At 35.7% G+C, this 16,804-nt stretch overlaps 2 protein-coding genes across 3 annotated transcripts in view; one reads left to right on the top strand and one right to left on the bottom strand.

Annotated features, from left to right (window-relative positions):
* The first annotated feature begins 3,233 nt into the window (after nucleotides 1–3,233).
* On the top strand, nucleotides 3,234–8,849 carry LOC131354177 (receptor activity-modifying protein 1-like). The gene is made up of 4 exons (XM_058391531.1): nucleotides 3,234–3,502; nucleotides 5,900–5,982; nucleotides 6,681–6,810; nucleotides 7,499–8,849. Exons 2-4 carry the CDS (start codon nucleotides 5,922–5,924, stop codon nucleotides 7,731–7,733), a joined length of 426 nt encoding a protein of 141 aa, XP_058247514.1. The 5' UTR covers nucleotides 3,234–3,502; nucleotides 5,900–5,921; the 3' UTR covers nucleotides 7,734–8,849.
* slc4a3 (solute carrier family 4 member 3) overlaps nucleotides 8,196–16,804 on the bottom strand; it is a 62,757-nt gene continuing 54,148 nt past the window's right edge. For both annotated transcript variants that reach the window (XM_058391525.1, XM_058391526.1), the window contains one exon: nucleotides 8,196–15,661. In XM_058391525.1, coding sequence (XP_058247508.1) covers nucleotides 15,584–15,661 — 78 coding nt within the window. In that variant the 3' untranslated portion in view covers nucleotides 8,196–15,583. The remainder of the gene's footprint in view (nucleotides 15,662–16,804) is intronic.

Consider the following 16,804-nt stretch of genomic DNA (forward strand, 5'->3'; position numbering starts at 1 on the left):
AATCAGCTGTATAATATACTAGAGAAAATTCCAGCATTCTGCAATATATTGTGGAAGGGTTCTTCTGTCTTTTTTTTCCCACTTTTCCTTTAAGACACATTTATTTATTCAGTTCTACAAGACATGTGATAGGATACTGACAAACATTTTTTCCAGAGATGGGTCGCCAGAGACAGAAACAGTATCCCATAATCTGTAAATTTGCCTTATTAAAACACAACAAGTTCTGTAAAAATCATTAAAAATACCCAAATATAGGCATAATTTTCATTGTACATAAAACAACCACCTGTAAACAAGGTCTTTGTTCTGCCTGCTTTTTATCATTTTCACCATTTTCTAGGGGAACCTCCAAACCTGCCCATTCACCCAAGGCATTTGATCGAGACAAGTACCAGCGATGTCATCGCATCTCTATCTCAGATCATTAAAGTATGTGTAGGAGATCTAATACATGTGGTGTATATAGAAGAGCTGCAAAGTACATAACTGTTAAATGAAAGCATGCCCGACCCTTCAGGTAAAAAAAGGTACAGCAACAGCCTACATTTATAACATGCAAAATGCCTTTTTATTCCAGATATGACACAAATCGTGCAAACAGGAAGCCTGTGTTTAGAAACTCTGTTCATGTGGAAAGAGCCAGTTTGTCCGGAGACTAACAGGATTATGTTTTTATCTTGCTGAAAAGATTTTTTCTTACATGCACCCGGAAATGTCTTCTAATAAATAGGTTGTAATTATATTATGTGTATGTTGCTTGGCAACTTGAACTGGACTTCAGCTGCATTAGCTAAATCACAGAAACATTCATATTTCACATCATTTAGAGAGGTCATTTATGTGACAAAGAAAATGAAGCATTTCACCATTGCATACTGCTCATGCTTAACAGTACTTGAATAAACATAGAAAAGACTAACTAAGCCATGCAAACTGCCAAGGCAAAGGCTGGGTTGATGTGAGCGGCAGGCATTGTATTGTAGCATCATTAATTAAAATGAAATGATCCAGGGCTGGTGAAGTGATCAAACAGGATTACTGAAATCTGATTAGATTAACATATTCTGGACATCCATATTGAATTAGATTGAAGGACAAAGGCGTTTCAAATATGTTTGGTATAGAAACATTTATGCAAAGTTCCATGCAATTATTAAAGTATGTGGAAAGGAAATTCAACAGAGTGAATCTATGTGATTTATTATTATTGTTGATTATATACTGTAGTTTTCTATCTCAAATTTAAAGAATATGTATTCATTAATCAACAGTATACTACAAAAGGGTGAAGTCATGTATTATGGAACATATAACCAAAGAGTTTTATTTTTTTTTTAACTTCATTACACAATTTTATTTCAATAAATGGTAGAGTACCATGTTTTACCCTAGGCTTCATTGTACCTTCAAATGGAACCTGTTTTTATTCGGACTAAGGGCAAACAAACAATATACTTACGAATCATGAGGTTATAACTGTGAGAAAACATTATATGAAATATCCATATATTCACATATGTCAGTCAAGCATAAGCTAGGTAAAGACTGAGAATAAGGATAGCTAGATAGTGTGCAGCTAGTACACCGTTCTATGAATGATGAATGAAAGTGGAAACATGACCAAAAAAATATTGAATTGAATATTGATGAAATATTAATATTTTCTTGACATGTTTGGTTCAAACACTCGAAAAGGAGTTTCTGTAACTAAAATTAGACTGTAATTACGCTTAGTACCACATCCTGAATTATGCAAAACATCAACGTTTTGTCGCAACTCCTGAACATGGAATTATAAGAAAAATTGGAGTGAAAAATTAGAATGCTGGTTCATACAGAATGCCATTTTTTATCCACAAAGTTTATATCTGTATGGCTAAGATGTGTGTGATGTTAGGTGGAATTTAAAAGCTTATTAAGGTTTGAAATTGAGTCCATATAATATAAACTCCATTCCATCTAGTCCTCATAAGTCTTTATACAGCCTAACGTTGGTCTAAGTTTCTCTAAGATTACTATAAAAGCCTGGCAGAGAGAAAGAGGGACAAGGCTCTTAAATGAAGAGGGTTGTTCCACATGTGAAATTGGCTGCAGTCATGTCAGAATGTTTTATGGGCAGAAATCAGAGAAATGTTTATGAAAGTATTTCTAGGCACTACCCTGTAGGAATCAACTTTCTGGATTCCTTTTTCTTCTTTTTTACACACACACACACACACACACTCTCTCTCTCTCTCTCTCTCTTTCTGTCCTTGCTATTATTGTTAGGACCTTTCACTGGTATATAGGAAAAAAATAGTGAGGTTGATCATTTTCTATTTATTAGTTATAGCAAAATATAGAGCTAGTATTTTCCTTATTTTGTATATTTACATTACAACATTGATATTGTTATTTTTTAACATTCCTATGCCAAATAAACATTCTATTGCAGAAAAAAATGATACCATGTACAATCATTCGAAAGTGGGCACATATTGGAAACGTAACTAAAACATAAGAGCGGCAGCTTCTTTTTCCAAGTGCCAGGTGTTTACCGTAAAACCTTGTGTATACATGCACTCCAGTTTCAACCGCAGCTGTCTTGACTGCAGTCATAGAGTCTAGTGAGAGATAAACATTATGAGTGATTAAGTCTATGGGCAAACTTTAAGTATCCTCCTCAGCTGCTCTGAGGTCTGTCGAGAACCAACAATCACTGCTGATTGGTTAGTCTCGGAATGCAGGTTTTTCCATAGTTGACTTCAATCTGCAACTACATTATCAGGATGTCAGTGTTTCCATATTGAATTTGGCAACTAGAGATAAGCTACAGTGTGTGAGAGGTAAAAATAACTTTTCCAATACTGCCAAGTTCTATTGATACTTGATAATCTTATCTGATTATAACCATGTTGACTACTATTAATGCAGCTATTTCTTGCTATGCTCTTAACTTAAGTTTAGTGAGTACAAGGAACCACACACACACACACCAGAAAACTACAGTCATTGTCTGAAATTCATCAAAGAAACTGACAGTGTGAGTGAGTGGGATGATGATGATGATGATAGTGTGATGTTAGTGTTTGGGTGAATGGGGGTTTTCTCCATGTTTTAAACCCAGCTTCTAATGTGTCTAGTCTGTAGACACCCCTCACTAATGAGATAATAGCATGCATGATGGTATAGTCCATCTTTCATTAGTAAAACGGGGAGGGCTCTTTTTCCAGTTCACATGGTAATGACAAGAGGCTGGAATATTCTTGAGAAAACAAGGGCTTACCCCACAGGGACATGAGAAAGGAAGCAGGGACATGGGAAAAGTCCAGCAGCTCAATGTTGGTCATTGCGAAAGCTAGTTTCATTCCCATTGATAACACAACAAACTGCCAGAGGGCTTCAGAAAAGACTTCAGCAACAGCAAGTACCTTCTTGGTATTAGTATAAACACTGAAAAAACCTTTTGAGGAACGTTTTTCATAGGTGACATTGAATAAGAATACATCCAAAGCCCAAGGTAAGTAAAATATAGCAGATCAGATTTGTTCTGTTTTGTTAGAAAATGCCATAAAACCAAATACCTCATGTCACTGTGTTTGCAAGATAAAAGATTGACGTGTTTAATGACTGTAATTCTATAACTCTAGTTATTTATTGCATGAATGTGTTTTAAATTACAGCTCCTCCCTTTTATAATGTGGCATAAAACCACAAGTCTGTGTGTAGGCTGACTAAGAGTAACTGGATGAGAAACACTTGTGCTACATTTTGAGAATTAAGAATTGATTTATTTGATTTCTTTCTCAAAACTATATATTTGTTTCAAGATTTTACAAGTTTGTTTGTCATTTATCAAGTCATAATTTCCTTGCACAGAAATGTGTTTTAGGAATGTTCCACAGTCCCACAGCTGCTCTTGTAGACAAACACCATCTCTGGGGATAACTTTGTTACTAAAAAGAAAAAGTGTAACCAAAACAACTAAATCACATTCTGCCAGAAAGAGCAAGAAAATGAGCTGTTGTAGAGATCAACTGTAGAGAGTCTTTTTTCTTGTGCACCAATATAAGCTTCCTGGAATGTGCAGAAATTATTAGTGTGAAAATAAATTTTAGATCAAAACCATATAAATTGGGCACAAGGACTGCTCTGTGCATATAAGCTCAATTGCAAGGAAAGGGCTTAGATTTCATGCTTGGGTTCCTTGTAACTCTGGAAAATTGATGCTTTTATGCATTACAAATGCATTTTGTTCATAAATGAGCATCAAGACAGATTTTAAGTGTAGAATTAGTAAATACACAAAATATGGTTAACTAACATCAACAATAGTTGAATGAAGACATTCTAATGATTTACTAAAAACTAGTAAACTAAAATCTTTAGTTTGTGGCATGGTGGCTTTGTGGTTAGCACTTTTGCCACAAACCTCTGGTGATGGGGGTTTGATTCTTGCCTCCACCCTGCGAGTTTCATGCTTTTTCTCTGGGTGCTCTTGTGCTTCAAGGGTTTCCTCTAGGCACTCCAGTTTCCTCCTCCAATGTAAAGACATGATTCCTAGTCTGACGGGCATCTCTAAGTTGTCTGTAGTGTTGTGAAGCGTGTGATTGTGCCCTGTTATGGGTTGGCACCTTGCCTTGTTCCCCAACTACCCTGGGTCCCTGCAACCCTGGGTAGAATAAGTAGTACAGAAAGTGAATAAATGTATTTATAAATGAATATTGTACTCCCTATTTATTTTAGCTATAATCTGAGTAACAGTGTTTTGGCCTCATCATCCATTATCAAAATATTACTGAAAATAAAAAAAAGGAATAAAATTCTAGAATGTACTTTTCCTCTATGCATTGATCTGCAGGAAATCTGGATGATTTGACCTTCTGTGAAACATGTGGCTTGTGGAAGATTTCTAATATAGTAATAAAGGTTAATGTATTCAGGTTACATGGTTGAGTGAATGCTGTGGAACTGCTGTGTTTTTTATTTTTCATATCCTCTAATATAAGGTTCGTGGAAAATTATATTTTATATACAGGATCTTAATTATATTCATATATAACATGACCTATGGAAACATAATATGAACTTATTAAAGTATTTGATAATGAGACAAATCAGTGAGACAAACATGGACTCAAATGGAGGCAAAAATCTCAATCACGGCCCCACCCTTGTGCTGTTTCGGTTTGAAATGATGCCTACTTGCAAATATCATTAAAGTGAGCAAACACTATTTAACCATGTACTATTAAATACCTAGAGCCATATATATATATATATATATATATATATATATATATATATGGCTCTAGGTTTTTAATAGTACATGGTTAAATAGTATATATATACAAATGCTATAGAATAGAATGTTATGGGAACATTCTTCCATTAGCATTCTCTCAGAAGGGAATAAACATCTTCCCAATGATAATAAAAGCCAGGCATATCCAGGAAGTATAAATCAAAAGCTGGGGGAAGTGTCATCAAATGCACAGTGACCAGGGGGCTGTTGAAACATGATGAGGCTCACTGCTGGAGAAAGCTCATAAAGACGTCAGGACAATGCAGATTGCACATTCGTATTTCCTTCAGCGAGACCATTCTTTTCATTTCCTGCAGCCTTGCATCTGCAGTGTTAGCTCAGTCATCACTTATACGCTCTAGCAGCCATGAGGTTGTGGGTTCAAATCTCTAAAATGCCAGAAAATCTTGGAACAAGGAATTTAACTCCTAGCTACTCAGCTGTATGCATGGATTAATAAGTTTAAAAGGATTTGGGGAAAAAATGTAAGTGTGCACACTTGCCTCACCATCAAAGCATGTGCTGTGAGACAAAGCAAAAGCCAAAATAATATCTGTAATTGCTCAAATGTCTTATGTGTTGTAACTGTGACTTCTTCTTCTTCTTCTTAAGCCTAGCGTGAAAGTGTGGAGACATGGCGCACATTGTGACCTCGCTGATTTCTACCACTTTAATCATGAGCTTCGCATTCGCAGGTAATCACAAACAGACGCTGGGAAATGTCATCAGTGACAAGATGAGTTCCAAGAGAAGTATCAACTCTTTGAATATGTTCGGTTTAAACAGTGCTTCTGCTCTTGGCCTTTGTCATCTAAAATAATTGAAACCATACTCCTAATGTTGGCCACAGTAAGCAGCATGCTGGACTGAGGTTTGTTTTTCCCACTCTTCCCTTCTTTAGTAATGGACCAGGATTTATGCACAAACTAATTTGTTTATAGGGGAAATGGCTTTTTACAGACATTAAATCTAAGACTGTCTGTAATTTATTGCTATATATAATGGATGTTGTTTTTTTACAGTGCATCAGGGAACATTTTTGGGAAGGAAGGAATTTATGTTAAATCTGTAATGAATTCAGAAATTACACTAATGCTCATACTTACAAGTTTCTCAAAAGATCCTGGTCACAAAATTCATATACAGTTGAGGACGTAAATGACTGATGTCTGAATGAATGTCTGGTTTCTCTCAAGTTTTCGTCCTCATATCATTTCAGGGAGTTTTTCCTTGCCACCATTGCCTCTAGCTTGCTCATTATATAGCCAAATATATAGACAACTTCATTGTCATTTTTATTCTGAATATTTATATTTGTGTAAAGCCGTGACAATTTCCATTGCGAATTGAATTGAATTGATTTTTTTTATTGATTTTCTTTATTTATTTGCAGAGCTTGATGCTTTGCTCTGTGACAGAGCCATGTTTGATTATGGAGTGTACAATGTCTGTGTACCTACCTTCAACGAACTCATGGCGACTGTCAATTACCAGGACGGGTGTCCGTGGCCCAGCACTCTACGGTGTTTATCTTTTACTTACCGAGGACCTGTTGATGGTCCATATGTAATACCCTCATTCTTATGAGATCAGTGATTTTGCTAGTTGTTTATTGTAGTTAATGATTAATTCATAGTATTTATTGAATAATATGATTTATGGCTGGATCAATCATAGATATATTGGCCATGATAAAAGTACCCTGCATGGTGCTTTGCAACAGACTGGTGTCTAATAGTGTATACACACCTCGCAAAAGACCCAGCACCAACCTGACCAGGATAAAGTGATTACTGAAGAAGTAATAGTTATAGAATAAAGAATAAATAAGCTTTAAGATAAATAACTGATTAAAAAACAGTGAGTTTAATGGTTTAATATCATTATACAGTGCATAAGCAACTTGGTGTGTAAAGTATAGACTAAAAATATCAACCATACATATTTAAATGTCCTGAATGATCTGTGACCTGTCAGCATTGGAAGGTCATAGCTTTTGGCCACCCAGGAATGTGTTTTGATACCCCTTTAATGTCATGCCTGTTTTATTAAGGCAGAGTGCTTGTGTGTATTCTCAGTAACTATGATAATAAATAGGAATAGGTAACACAGCTCATGTATATCACAGCGGTCTTGATCATTTTTGGATATGTGTGTGTGAACCGATGTATGCTGGGAATCTCCCTAATTCTGCTCTCTTTGTGCCCCCAGCTACTACTCTAATTTGGAAGACTGTGTCCAAGGTGTGGTTAAAATGACAGCATGCGCTAAAACACCTCTGAAGAGTCAATTCTTTTTGGATGTCCACCGCACATATTTTCTCCACTGCCCCTACTGGAAGGACCCTGATGTGCTTATGCTACTATTGTTCTCATTGCCCTGCGTCATTATCACTTTTCTATTCCCCATTTTCTATAGTTATTTCACCAACAGCATCAGTGAATAACTCGGATTGCAACAGCGGCAACATCTAAGAATTAGATGTTAAGGAAAAATGTATTAGTGTCGATCACTTTTATTTTTACCTCGGGCAAATGTCAGTTCCAACTGTAACCTTTAGTTTCTAACTGTTAACTGGTTAATTTTTACTCACTGAGTAAATAACCAGATAACTACAAAGGGTATTGCTCAGTTATTCTGAGCTGTCTTCCACAGAAAGTATGACATAATTGATACACAAACAAGTCTGTGATTGATCGTCACAAAGGCATCCTCTAGCTGATTTGTTCACAAGATGTATGACGAGTGTCAGTCTTATTCTTTGTACATTGTAGTTATAGAAATTGTCATTAAATTATTCATAAACAGGAACCAGTACGTAACCTTAGAAAGTATGTTAGCTTCTCATGACCCTCCACGTTAAGTATATTGAGAACTTCTGCTACACAAAAATAGGCTTAAATCAATGTATGTTGAAACACATCATAAATATTTATTTTGAGACAAAAAAATAACAATTTGTTTTACAGTGGTTCGAAAACATTTTTACAGTAATAGTCATTTCTACTGCTATTAAAATATCCACATAACATCATTTCCTTCAGTATTGCTAAAGCTAAAGTAATACATTACTTATCATAAGAACTTGTTTGCCTTTTTTTTTTTGACAAACTATACCTCTTACCATAGTTACAACAAGGCAACACTGAGTTATACAAGTGGTCTGTTTGGGATTGACAAGAGATAGACATGATTTAAGGGTAACTTGACACATGGCTGCTGAATGTATGGAGAGCAAACATTTATACATTAAATGCATTACAGGCCAAAATAATGGAAACTATCAGGTGATATTTATAGGTTTGACGATATTTTACAGTGAAGTCAATTGGAATTTTAACCAAAATATTACATTGGTGTGGAGCAATGTATTTTCATTAGCATTTAATAGGGATAAGAATGAATTCTTCACTGATAGCAGTCCCTTATAATGACCAGATATAAGTGTTTTTGTTGTTGTTGTTTTCAAATCAGCTAATCAAGCTTCATTTATGTATAGAGCATCTGAATGTGAGAGTCCTTTATACAAAAGGGTTGCAATAAACAAATATTATAACAAATATTATATATATTGTATCATCATTTTATAACTTCATTATATTAACTCTTTTTTTTTTGTTAACTTATTTTTACTGTTAGCACTTAAATGTCTTAAATGTCTTAAATGTCTCAGTAAAGTCTTTTTTTTCTGTTGTAAAAGTGCTACTGTTTAAGGTCTATCATACATTAAAAAATAATAATAATAATATGTAATATAATATGTAGGGATGGATCACTGTTGATTCTGGTAATTTGGTAACTGAAATTGGTTGCCCATTTTAGAAGAAATGTCTGTTACCTGTTATGGTATGTAATTGTACTGTATGTTGTCACGCTAATGAACACAGATCGACAGAGATCTGGATGTGATCATGATTAATGATGGCAATCATAGCAAAGCAGGCTGCAAACTGCACTCTGCAAATATACACCAATCAGCCATAACATTAAAACCACCTGGCAAATATTGTGTAGGTCCCTCCTTGCGCTGCCAAAACAACTCAAATCCATCAGGGCAAGGACAACACAAGACACCTGATGGTGTGCTGTGGTATCTGGAACCAAACTGTTAGCAACAGAACCTTTAAGTCCTGTAAGTTGTGAATTGGGGCCCCCATGAATCGGATTTGTTTGTCTAGCAGATGCTCAATCAGATTAAGACTCAGGGAATTTGGAGGCCAAGTCAACACCTTGAACACTTTATCATGTTCCTCAAACCATTCCTAAACAATTTTTCAGTGTTTAGGTAAGTGGTATGTGTCAAATTAACATTAACATGAATGTCAGGACTCAAGGTTTCCCAGCAGAACATTGCCCATAGCATCAGGCCTGGGATTGTGTAGCTTTGTGCACTCTGTCACTCTGGTTCACCGGGTGTCATTCCTTGGACCATTCTGTTATGTGCTAACTGCTGCATATTAGAAACACCCTACAAGACCTGCCATTTTGGAGATTTCTGACTCAGCTGTTCTACCATTTCAATTTGTTTTTTGTCAAAATCAATCAGATCCTTACGCTTGACCATTTATTCTGCTTCCAACTTTGAGAACTGACAATTCACTATATACCACCCCATGCCACAGATGCCACTGTTACGTTAAAATTAATGTTATACACATCCGCTCTCAGTGGTTTTAATATTATGGCTGATCGGTACACTAACAGAAGAAACTATAGGGTTATCGTACAACACAAATAATGTGATAAAATATCTTACAGCATCTTAAAAAGAGAGCAACAGGATGGCTGACCTGAGGATGCACAGCATTATCAGCAAGTATGGTTATTATCAATGAGCTCAAGACATGTGAGAGCACTTCAGTTCTTCAAGCACACTTGACACTTGTGAGTTATAAGTGTAGTATATCTTCGCGCACTCAACTCGGCTACCTCTATTAAAGGAAACTGCTTAAACGCCTTAACAACTTAAACACAAACCTCAGCAGAAGGATTTTAATGCTAGCATTACATAATGTTCCATATTCCATGATGCACCTGATTGCTTAATACTACGTTCTGAAGCGTCTCATGTCTGTATCAGTATCAATATCTCAGAGTATCAGAAAGCAAGCACTATGGTAGCACGCATGACTCCTACTTGGTCTGAAGGGGGAAAAAAAGATATCAGTGCATCTCTAATTACATGTAGGTCTACTGAAGTTAGCTCTGAAATTTATAAACAACTTAATCAGTTATGGTAATATTAACCTTCATGTATGAAAAAAATCTTTCAGATTTCACAGTATTAAATGATTAAATGTATAGTATATAAAAACATTTCCTCTCATAGGGCACTTTGCTTTGCAAATAATCGTGAACCATGAAAATATCTTGAATATAATCACGTTTATATACGATTTCTGATTACAAAAATGCAATAAACCGAATATATGATTATTAAACGTCTACTTTTCTAAACGTAGACTATTAAGTTTCTGTAGTTCTACTGGCAAATTATTTCGAATCAATAATCTTTCAAGAAATAAGTGCTAACTTTGAACAAAATTTTCTACCAATGGAAAAAAAACAAGGCTATTTCTAGCTTGAATTGAGTGCAAAACTATCAAAACATATTTGGTATTATTGTAATCCAATATTTGGTGATATTCAAGATATTTTCACCATCAATGTGAAATTGTAAAAATGTATTAAAAAAATACAAAAATAAAACTTACAATAACTTGGCTGCATTAGTGTGTACATGCCTACACTAATACTTTGTTATAGCACTTTTTCATTTCATTTACACCTCTTCTTTCCTGATCCATCAAGTGCAACTCTTGTGTACAGCCTGCTTCAGGTCACCCCACAGATTTATAGCTGGATTCACACCTGAGCTCTGGTTAGATCATTCCTTTCTTGATTTGGATGGATGCTTTGGGTTCTTTTCATGATCACTTTTCATCTTCAGCTTACTAGCAGACACCTTAAAATCGACTGTCATTTGTAGCCATTTATGATTTCTGCCCTCTTGGCAAAACCCACAGTTTTGGCTGGAAAAAAGCAGCTGTAAAGCATGATGCTGCCACCACCATGTTGTGTGGTGATGTGTTTCTTTTGCACCAAACATACCTTTTGGAATTGGTCTAATCAGAATCAACACATTTTACCACTTGTCACATTGTTATGATTTAGTTTAGGTTTTTGTGAGAAAAGGACTTCCATCTAGCAGCCCTACCACATAGCTTTGACATGTGAAGAATAAGAGAGATTGTCACATACAGAGAGTAATCAGTACTTTTCACATGTTCCTGCAGCTCATTTAATGCTGCCATAGCTCTCTTGACAGCCTCCCGGGTAAGTTTTTTTTCTTGTCCTTTTAATAACTTTAGCGAGACATCCTGTTCTTGTTGATGTCACTGTGATGCTCCAGTTTCTTGAATTTGTTGATAATAGCCTTTATGGTGTTCCATGGTACATCGAATGTTCCGGGACCATGGCTTCAGCAGTCAGATGAAACCAACCAAAAAAGAACAGCTGATATTTATTTTGGGTTAATCATCATAATTTCAATGACAGCTGTATGATAATTATTTTAGAACATGACTGAATGGGACTTATTTGTTCTGAACACAGCCACACCATAATTAAAATAGGATGTGCACACTTATGCAGCCAGCTTATTATAACTATTTTCATATTTATTTTATTTTTCAACAATGTTTCTGATAAATGTTTAGACATTGTAATTATATATATATATATATATATATATATATATATATATATATATATATATATATATATATATATATATATATATATATATATATATGTATATATCCATATATATATATATGGAGGTGTGTGTGTGTGTGTGTGTGTGTGTGTGTTTGTGTGTGTGTTCTGTTGGTGGAGTAAAAAGCTAAGGGGGTCATTGGAATTTATTTTACACTTGAAGGGCTCCCTGGTAGTAAACCTTTTGAGAACATGTGTATTATTTGAAAGATATTATGAAAATGCAGAAAATATGTTTTTCAGGAAAAAAAAAAAACAGGACTTTCCGTTAAACCCTCACCAGATTCTATATTTACTCCTTCCGCATTGAATCGAAAGCACTATTTAGACTTCAGTAATAATGTGGTTTGCGCCACTGTTCTAACAGCTGAATATACTGAAGAAGAATGGTTGTGGAATTAATACAATCTGACTCCATCCATTTTTCACTGTCTTTACTTCCCTCGAAATGAAGCTCTTTGGAAAGTGAAGCACACATTCAGTGTCAAATCCAATAAAAGAAAATTGAAAGCGAAGCAGTCCGACATATTGTTACACAATAACACATTATTTATGGGATCGGGTGGGTGGGCTAAGCAACTAGGGTGGCATTAGTCAATTAGACCCATTTTGGATTTTTTCCTCATGATCCAACATCTGAAAAACCACATACTACCCACACACCTTTGGATTCTCCTCCAGACTTAATGGTTTTAACCTTCTATTTCCTACCATTCCTGCACCTGTTCACACTCACTCTCTCTCTCTCTCTCTCTCTCTCTCTCTCACACTCACACACACACACTATGGCCCGTAAAATGTTTAAAGAACAGGTATCTGTGATTTTCCAGCCTGCACAGGTGTATTCTCTCCCAGCACTGAGCGATCCTATAAACATCCCCACTGAACAGAAGCTCTGCAGATTATTAGGCTGCTTGAATAAGCAACAAGTCTGCAGTCTTGGAAACCACAATTACCTAAGAAATGCCAGCCATCATGACAATAGATGCCTGTTTAAGAGCTCCTTTTGTTCACTATCCATCTCTGTTGATTCAAACCATTCCTTTACAAGGCCGTGTCCAAGCACTCATGCCACTGGCGTCATTCTTACTGCCGCCTGCAGACACGTTATTACAGCCACAGTAAGACTTAGTCTACGGAACCAAAGAGTCAAGAGGAAACCAAGTCACTTGTAAAGTGACAGTAAAGTGTTTGTGGCCCAGGTGGTCATGAAATATTCAGCATATATGTGATATCTATAAAGGAAACAAACAACATAATGGCAGTGTTGGATCTTTAGGAATTGAATTGAGCACCAAGCATTATTCATGCCATACATTCATTTATTCCTTCATCTTCAGTAACCACTCTTGATTTTGGATTAAGATCATGAGCCTAATCCAAGAATTTTGGGTGTGTGATGGGAATACAACCTGGATGAATACACCAGTCCATCTCAGGATTGTATCCATGCACATGTTCGCATTCTCATTCATACCAGCTAATTTGGAGTTTCCAAGTATACAACCATACTGGCAGGTTTTCTTGATGTGAGAGAAACCGGAGAACCTGAAGGAACACATAGCCAGAAACCTGAGCTATTTTTTTCTCACTCTAAAGAAATGCATCTCTAACCACATTTATTCATTCATATGGCAGATGGTTTTATCCCAAAGTGGCTTTCAGATGAGACGAGCTATTAAGGGTTCTTTGGCAGTCCTTCTTCAACCTTCTGTTCTCTAATTCAGATCCTTAGCCACTGAGTCACCATTGCCCTAATCACGCATCTGTACTGTAACTACTGCCCAATTTTTTTTTTAATCAATACAGTGCCCACTTTTGAAATTTGAGGACAACCACAAGAAACTTCTGTGTGGTCTGACAACCTGTTTGAATGGGTAGCAGCATTTGGTTTTAAGAGTAATCTCTTATATTTCACCGTCCTCCAATTTCACTGAGTTAAATTGGAAAAAAAACTTCCGTGGAAGTGTGTGTGTGAAAACTGACCCTGGTCTTTGTGATTTGGGTAAAGTACACACTGATGTAGCACAACCAACAAAAACCAGTCAGGAGGTTATTTACAGTCTAAAGGGCAACTTTTTTCACTATCTATGCCTTAATTTGTTAAGAAACAGGAAAAAATAATACTTCAGTTCATACGAAAAGCATGGACGAAAGATCAGTGACCCCAACTCAGAGCATCCGCGGTCCTCTGAGGAACGTTTTGTGTAAAAAGATAAAGGGAAAGATAAAAGAAATTTGACTGCTTATTTGTTGGCTGTGGTACAATGTGGGTTTTAAAAGGTCATGCACTTCCTTTAAACTAGTTAAAGTTTGATAGATGGGACCAAAGCCAAGTTTCCTCTCTGCCCTCATTCACTGATTTGGCAGCAGAATGCAGTGGAGCCAAATATTCTCGCTTCCAGAACTAGCTCTAATGCTAAGCACATCCATATACACTGACAGTTCGTCAGTCAGTGGATTAAGATTGATTTTATGATTAAACTTTATAATCTGTTTATATTACATCTTCAAAGCATGTACACTATGGCTTTAACTGTTCCAATAAAACAATAAATCAAATGTACCATAAAATGTAACTACAAGTCTCGCCATCATGAGCACAAAATAAATAATATAGGAAAAGTATAAGAGTGTGCTAACTTATTCAGTCCACGCTAATGTCTCTTGCTACTTCTTTTATGTTAGGCCATGTCATTACAAATTTAACAAGTAAGTGCTGTTTTGAAGAAAAGCTAATTGTGCAGTACAGCAAATAAATAACCGCAAATAAATAAAAAGCTTAAACAAGAGGATCTATCAGAAGAAATCTCACTTAGCGTTCATGTCTTCATGACGGCATTTTATCACACCACATACAAAAATAGGGAATTGCACAGAATGTGTTTCAAATGAACCACCCTGAGGGTTCTCAGATGGATGTTACTACTACTGAAAATCATTCAGATTCTGTGGCCAGTACATACACCACTGATGAGAAGGCAACTCAGACTTGACAAGACATGGGCTGTTATATGCAGTGAATTCAGGGTAGAGAGTGAATCATAAACTTTATACATCAATGTAAGGTCCATTTTAGTGATTCCAGAACCTGGTTTCAGAGTTATATTTTAGTAATTCACTTGCTTTAACACAATGGACTCACCTCATCAGCTCATTAACAAACACTTCATGAGGTAAAATGTGTGTGTGTGTGTGTGTGTGTGTGTGTTACTGCTACTAAAGCAGTAAACTGTCCTGAACCAGGACTGCGAAACACTGGACATCATCAAGTTTTAGGGAGACCACTTATGAAGAAAAATGTAAAAATTATGTAAGAAATAAATAAGAATAACAACCACACAAAGTAGCTAAATCCTGTGAATCTCTGGCATCAATGTCTCCAATTTACACAGAATAAGTACAATGTTTGAATATACACATTACAGAATCCTGAAGGAGAGTAGATGAGTTCATCATCATACATCATGGCCAGTGTCACCTTTACAGGCTGTTTATCCCGTGACTGGAGACCAGGGTCTACACAAGCATGTGAATCTCATTATACTCGTCACGACCATCTTCGTCAAAATTGGGTGAATCCTCATCTGCGTCCAACTGTAGGAACAAAATGAGATGCAACTTTACATCAACTACATCATGTATGAGGATCAGAAGGTTCCCTTAAGTTCATATGCCTGCCTCTCACTGGCCAAGCACAAGAGTGTGTGATGCACCTCTTTAAAATAGATCAGTTGTTTTCATACAGCTGAATTCAGATTCATTGAATTCCAACAAGTTCTATAAATATTTATGCATATGCTGCTGCTTCTGTCCATTTTTGGCTTCGCCAACTTGCACTTTGTTCATGCACACAGATTTTTCTTTGCTGTCAAATGTAATGCAAAGCATCATAAAGAAAGATAATAAAGAGTTATTGATATGAAAATAAACGTGTTAATATGTTGATGTTTAAATAGGAGCATACTGCAAATAAAGGTACATATACTGTTGGATGAAAAGTCATCAGGGTCATGAAATTTACGGTAAATGAGCTGGGAAAATAGTCTATTTTATCACAATTCTAATTTGCTATTTTTATTTATCTAATTAATAAAATAATGCCAGTGTTTTTGGTAATTTGGTGTGTTCTGCTGTAAAGAAAATCTGTTCATGGTTTGAAGGATAAACTGACCAAGCACTCAATTTATTAATGGCCTCAAATGCATTCTGTAGCTTGTTTAGTGTATTTACTGCCCAAAACATAACTGTCAGCTTGACTTGTTATAACAAACTGTCTGATACCAATAAATTAATAAAATACAGATAAGGGCAATTTCAGTATTAAAATTCGAGCATTAAAGCTCAGTTCTGAATATGGCTCATAGACCATAATTGAGCTTTCCTAACAGATTCTTAAAAACATAATTTACTCTAACAGGGCCTTGCTGAACTTTCATCACAAAAACATATTTGTTCCAGACTGATTTTTTTAATAAAATAACTGCATCAGGAAAAAGTAAAACGAATGTTATATGCATTAGGCAGGCTGTTAGGCATGAATATAAGTGAATGTTTTATATGAAAGACACTGATGTAGGATTTCACTGTCTTTTGGAGTCAATAAATGACTTTAACAATACATTTTCCAAAGTGTTTCTGATCTAGATTCTAAATTTTTCCAGGTTTGTAAATGACTGTCTTTAAAAATCCATAATTTTTCAGACTTTATAGACCTGTACAAGAACTCGAAGCTGATTT

The sequence above is a fragment of the Hemibagrus wyckioides genome, linkage group LG06 (genome assembly GCF_019097595.1).
Source record: "Hemibagrus wyckioides isolate EC202008001 linkage group LG06, SWU_Hwy_1.0, whole genome shotgun sequence".
NCBI classification, from domain to species: domain Eukaryota; kingdom Metazoa; phylum Chordata; class Actinopteri; order Siluriformes; family Bagridae; genus Hemibagrus; species Hemibagrus wyckioides.

Coding starts and splice junctions, on each gene's coding strand:
- LOC131354177 (XM_058391531.1), top strand. CDS start 5,922: ATGGCGCACATTGTGACCTCGCTGATTTCTACCACTTTAATCATGAGC. Junction 5,983..6,680: donor CATGAGCTTCGCATTCGCAG/GTAATCACAAAC, acceptor ATTTATTTGCAG/AGCTTGATGCTTTGCTCTGT. Junction 6,811..7,498: donor CCGTGGCCCAGCACTCTACG/GTGTTTATCTTT, acceptor TTGTGCCCCCAG/CTACTACTCTAATTTGGAAG.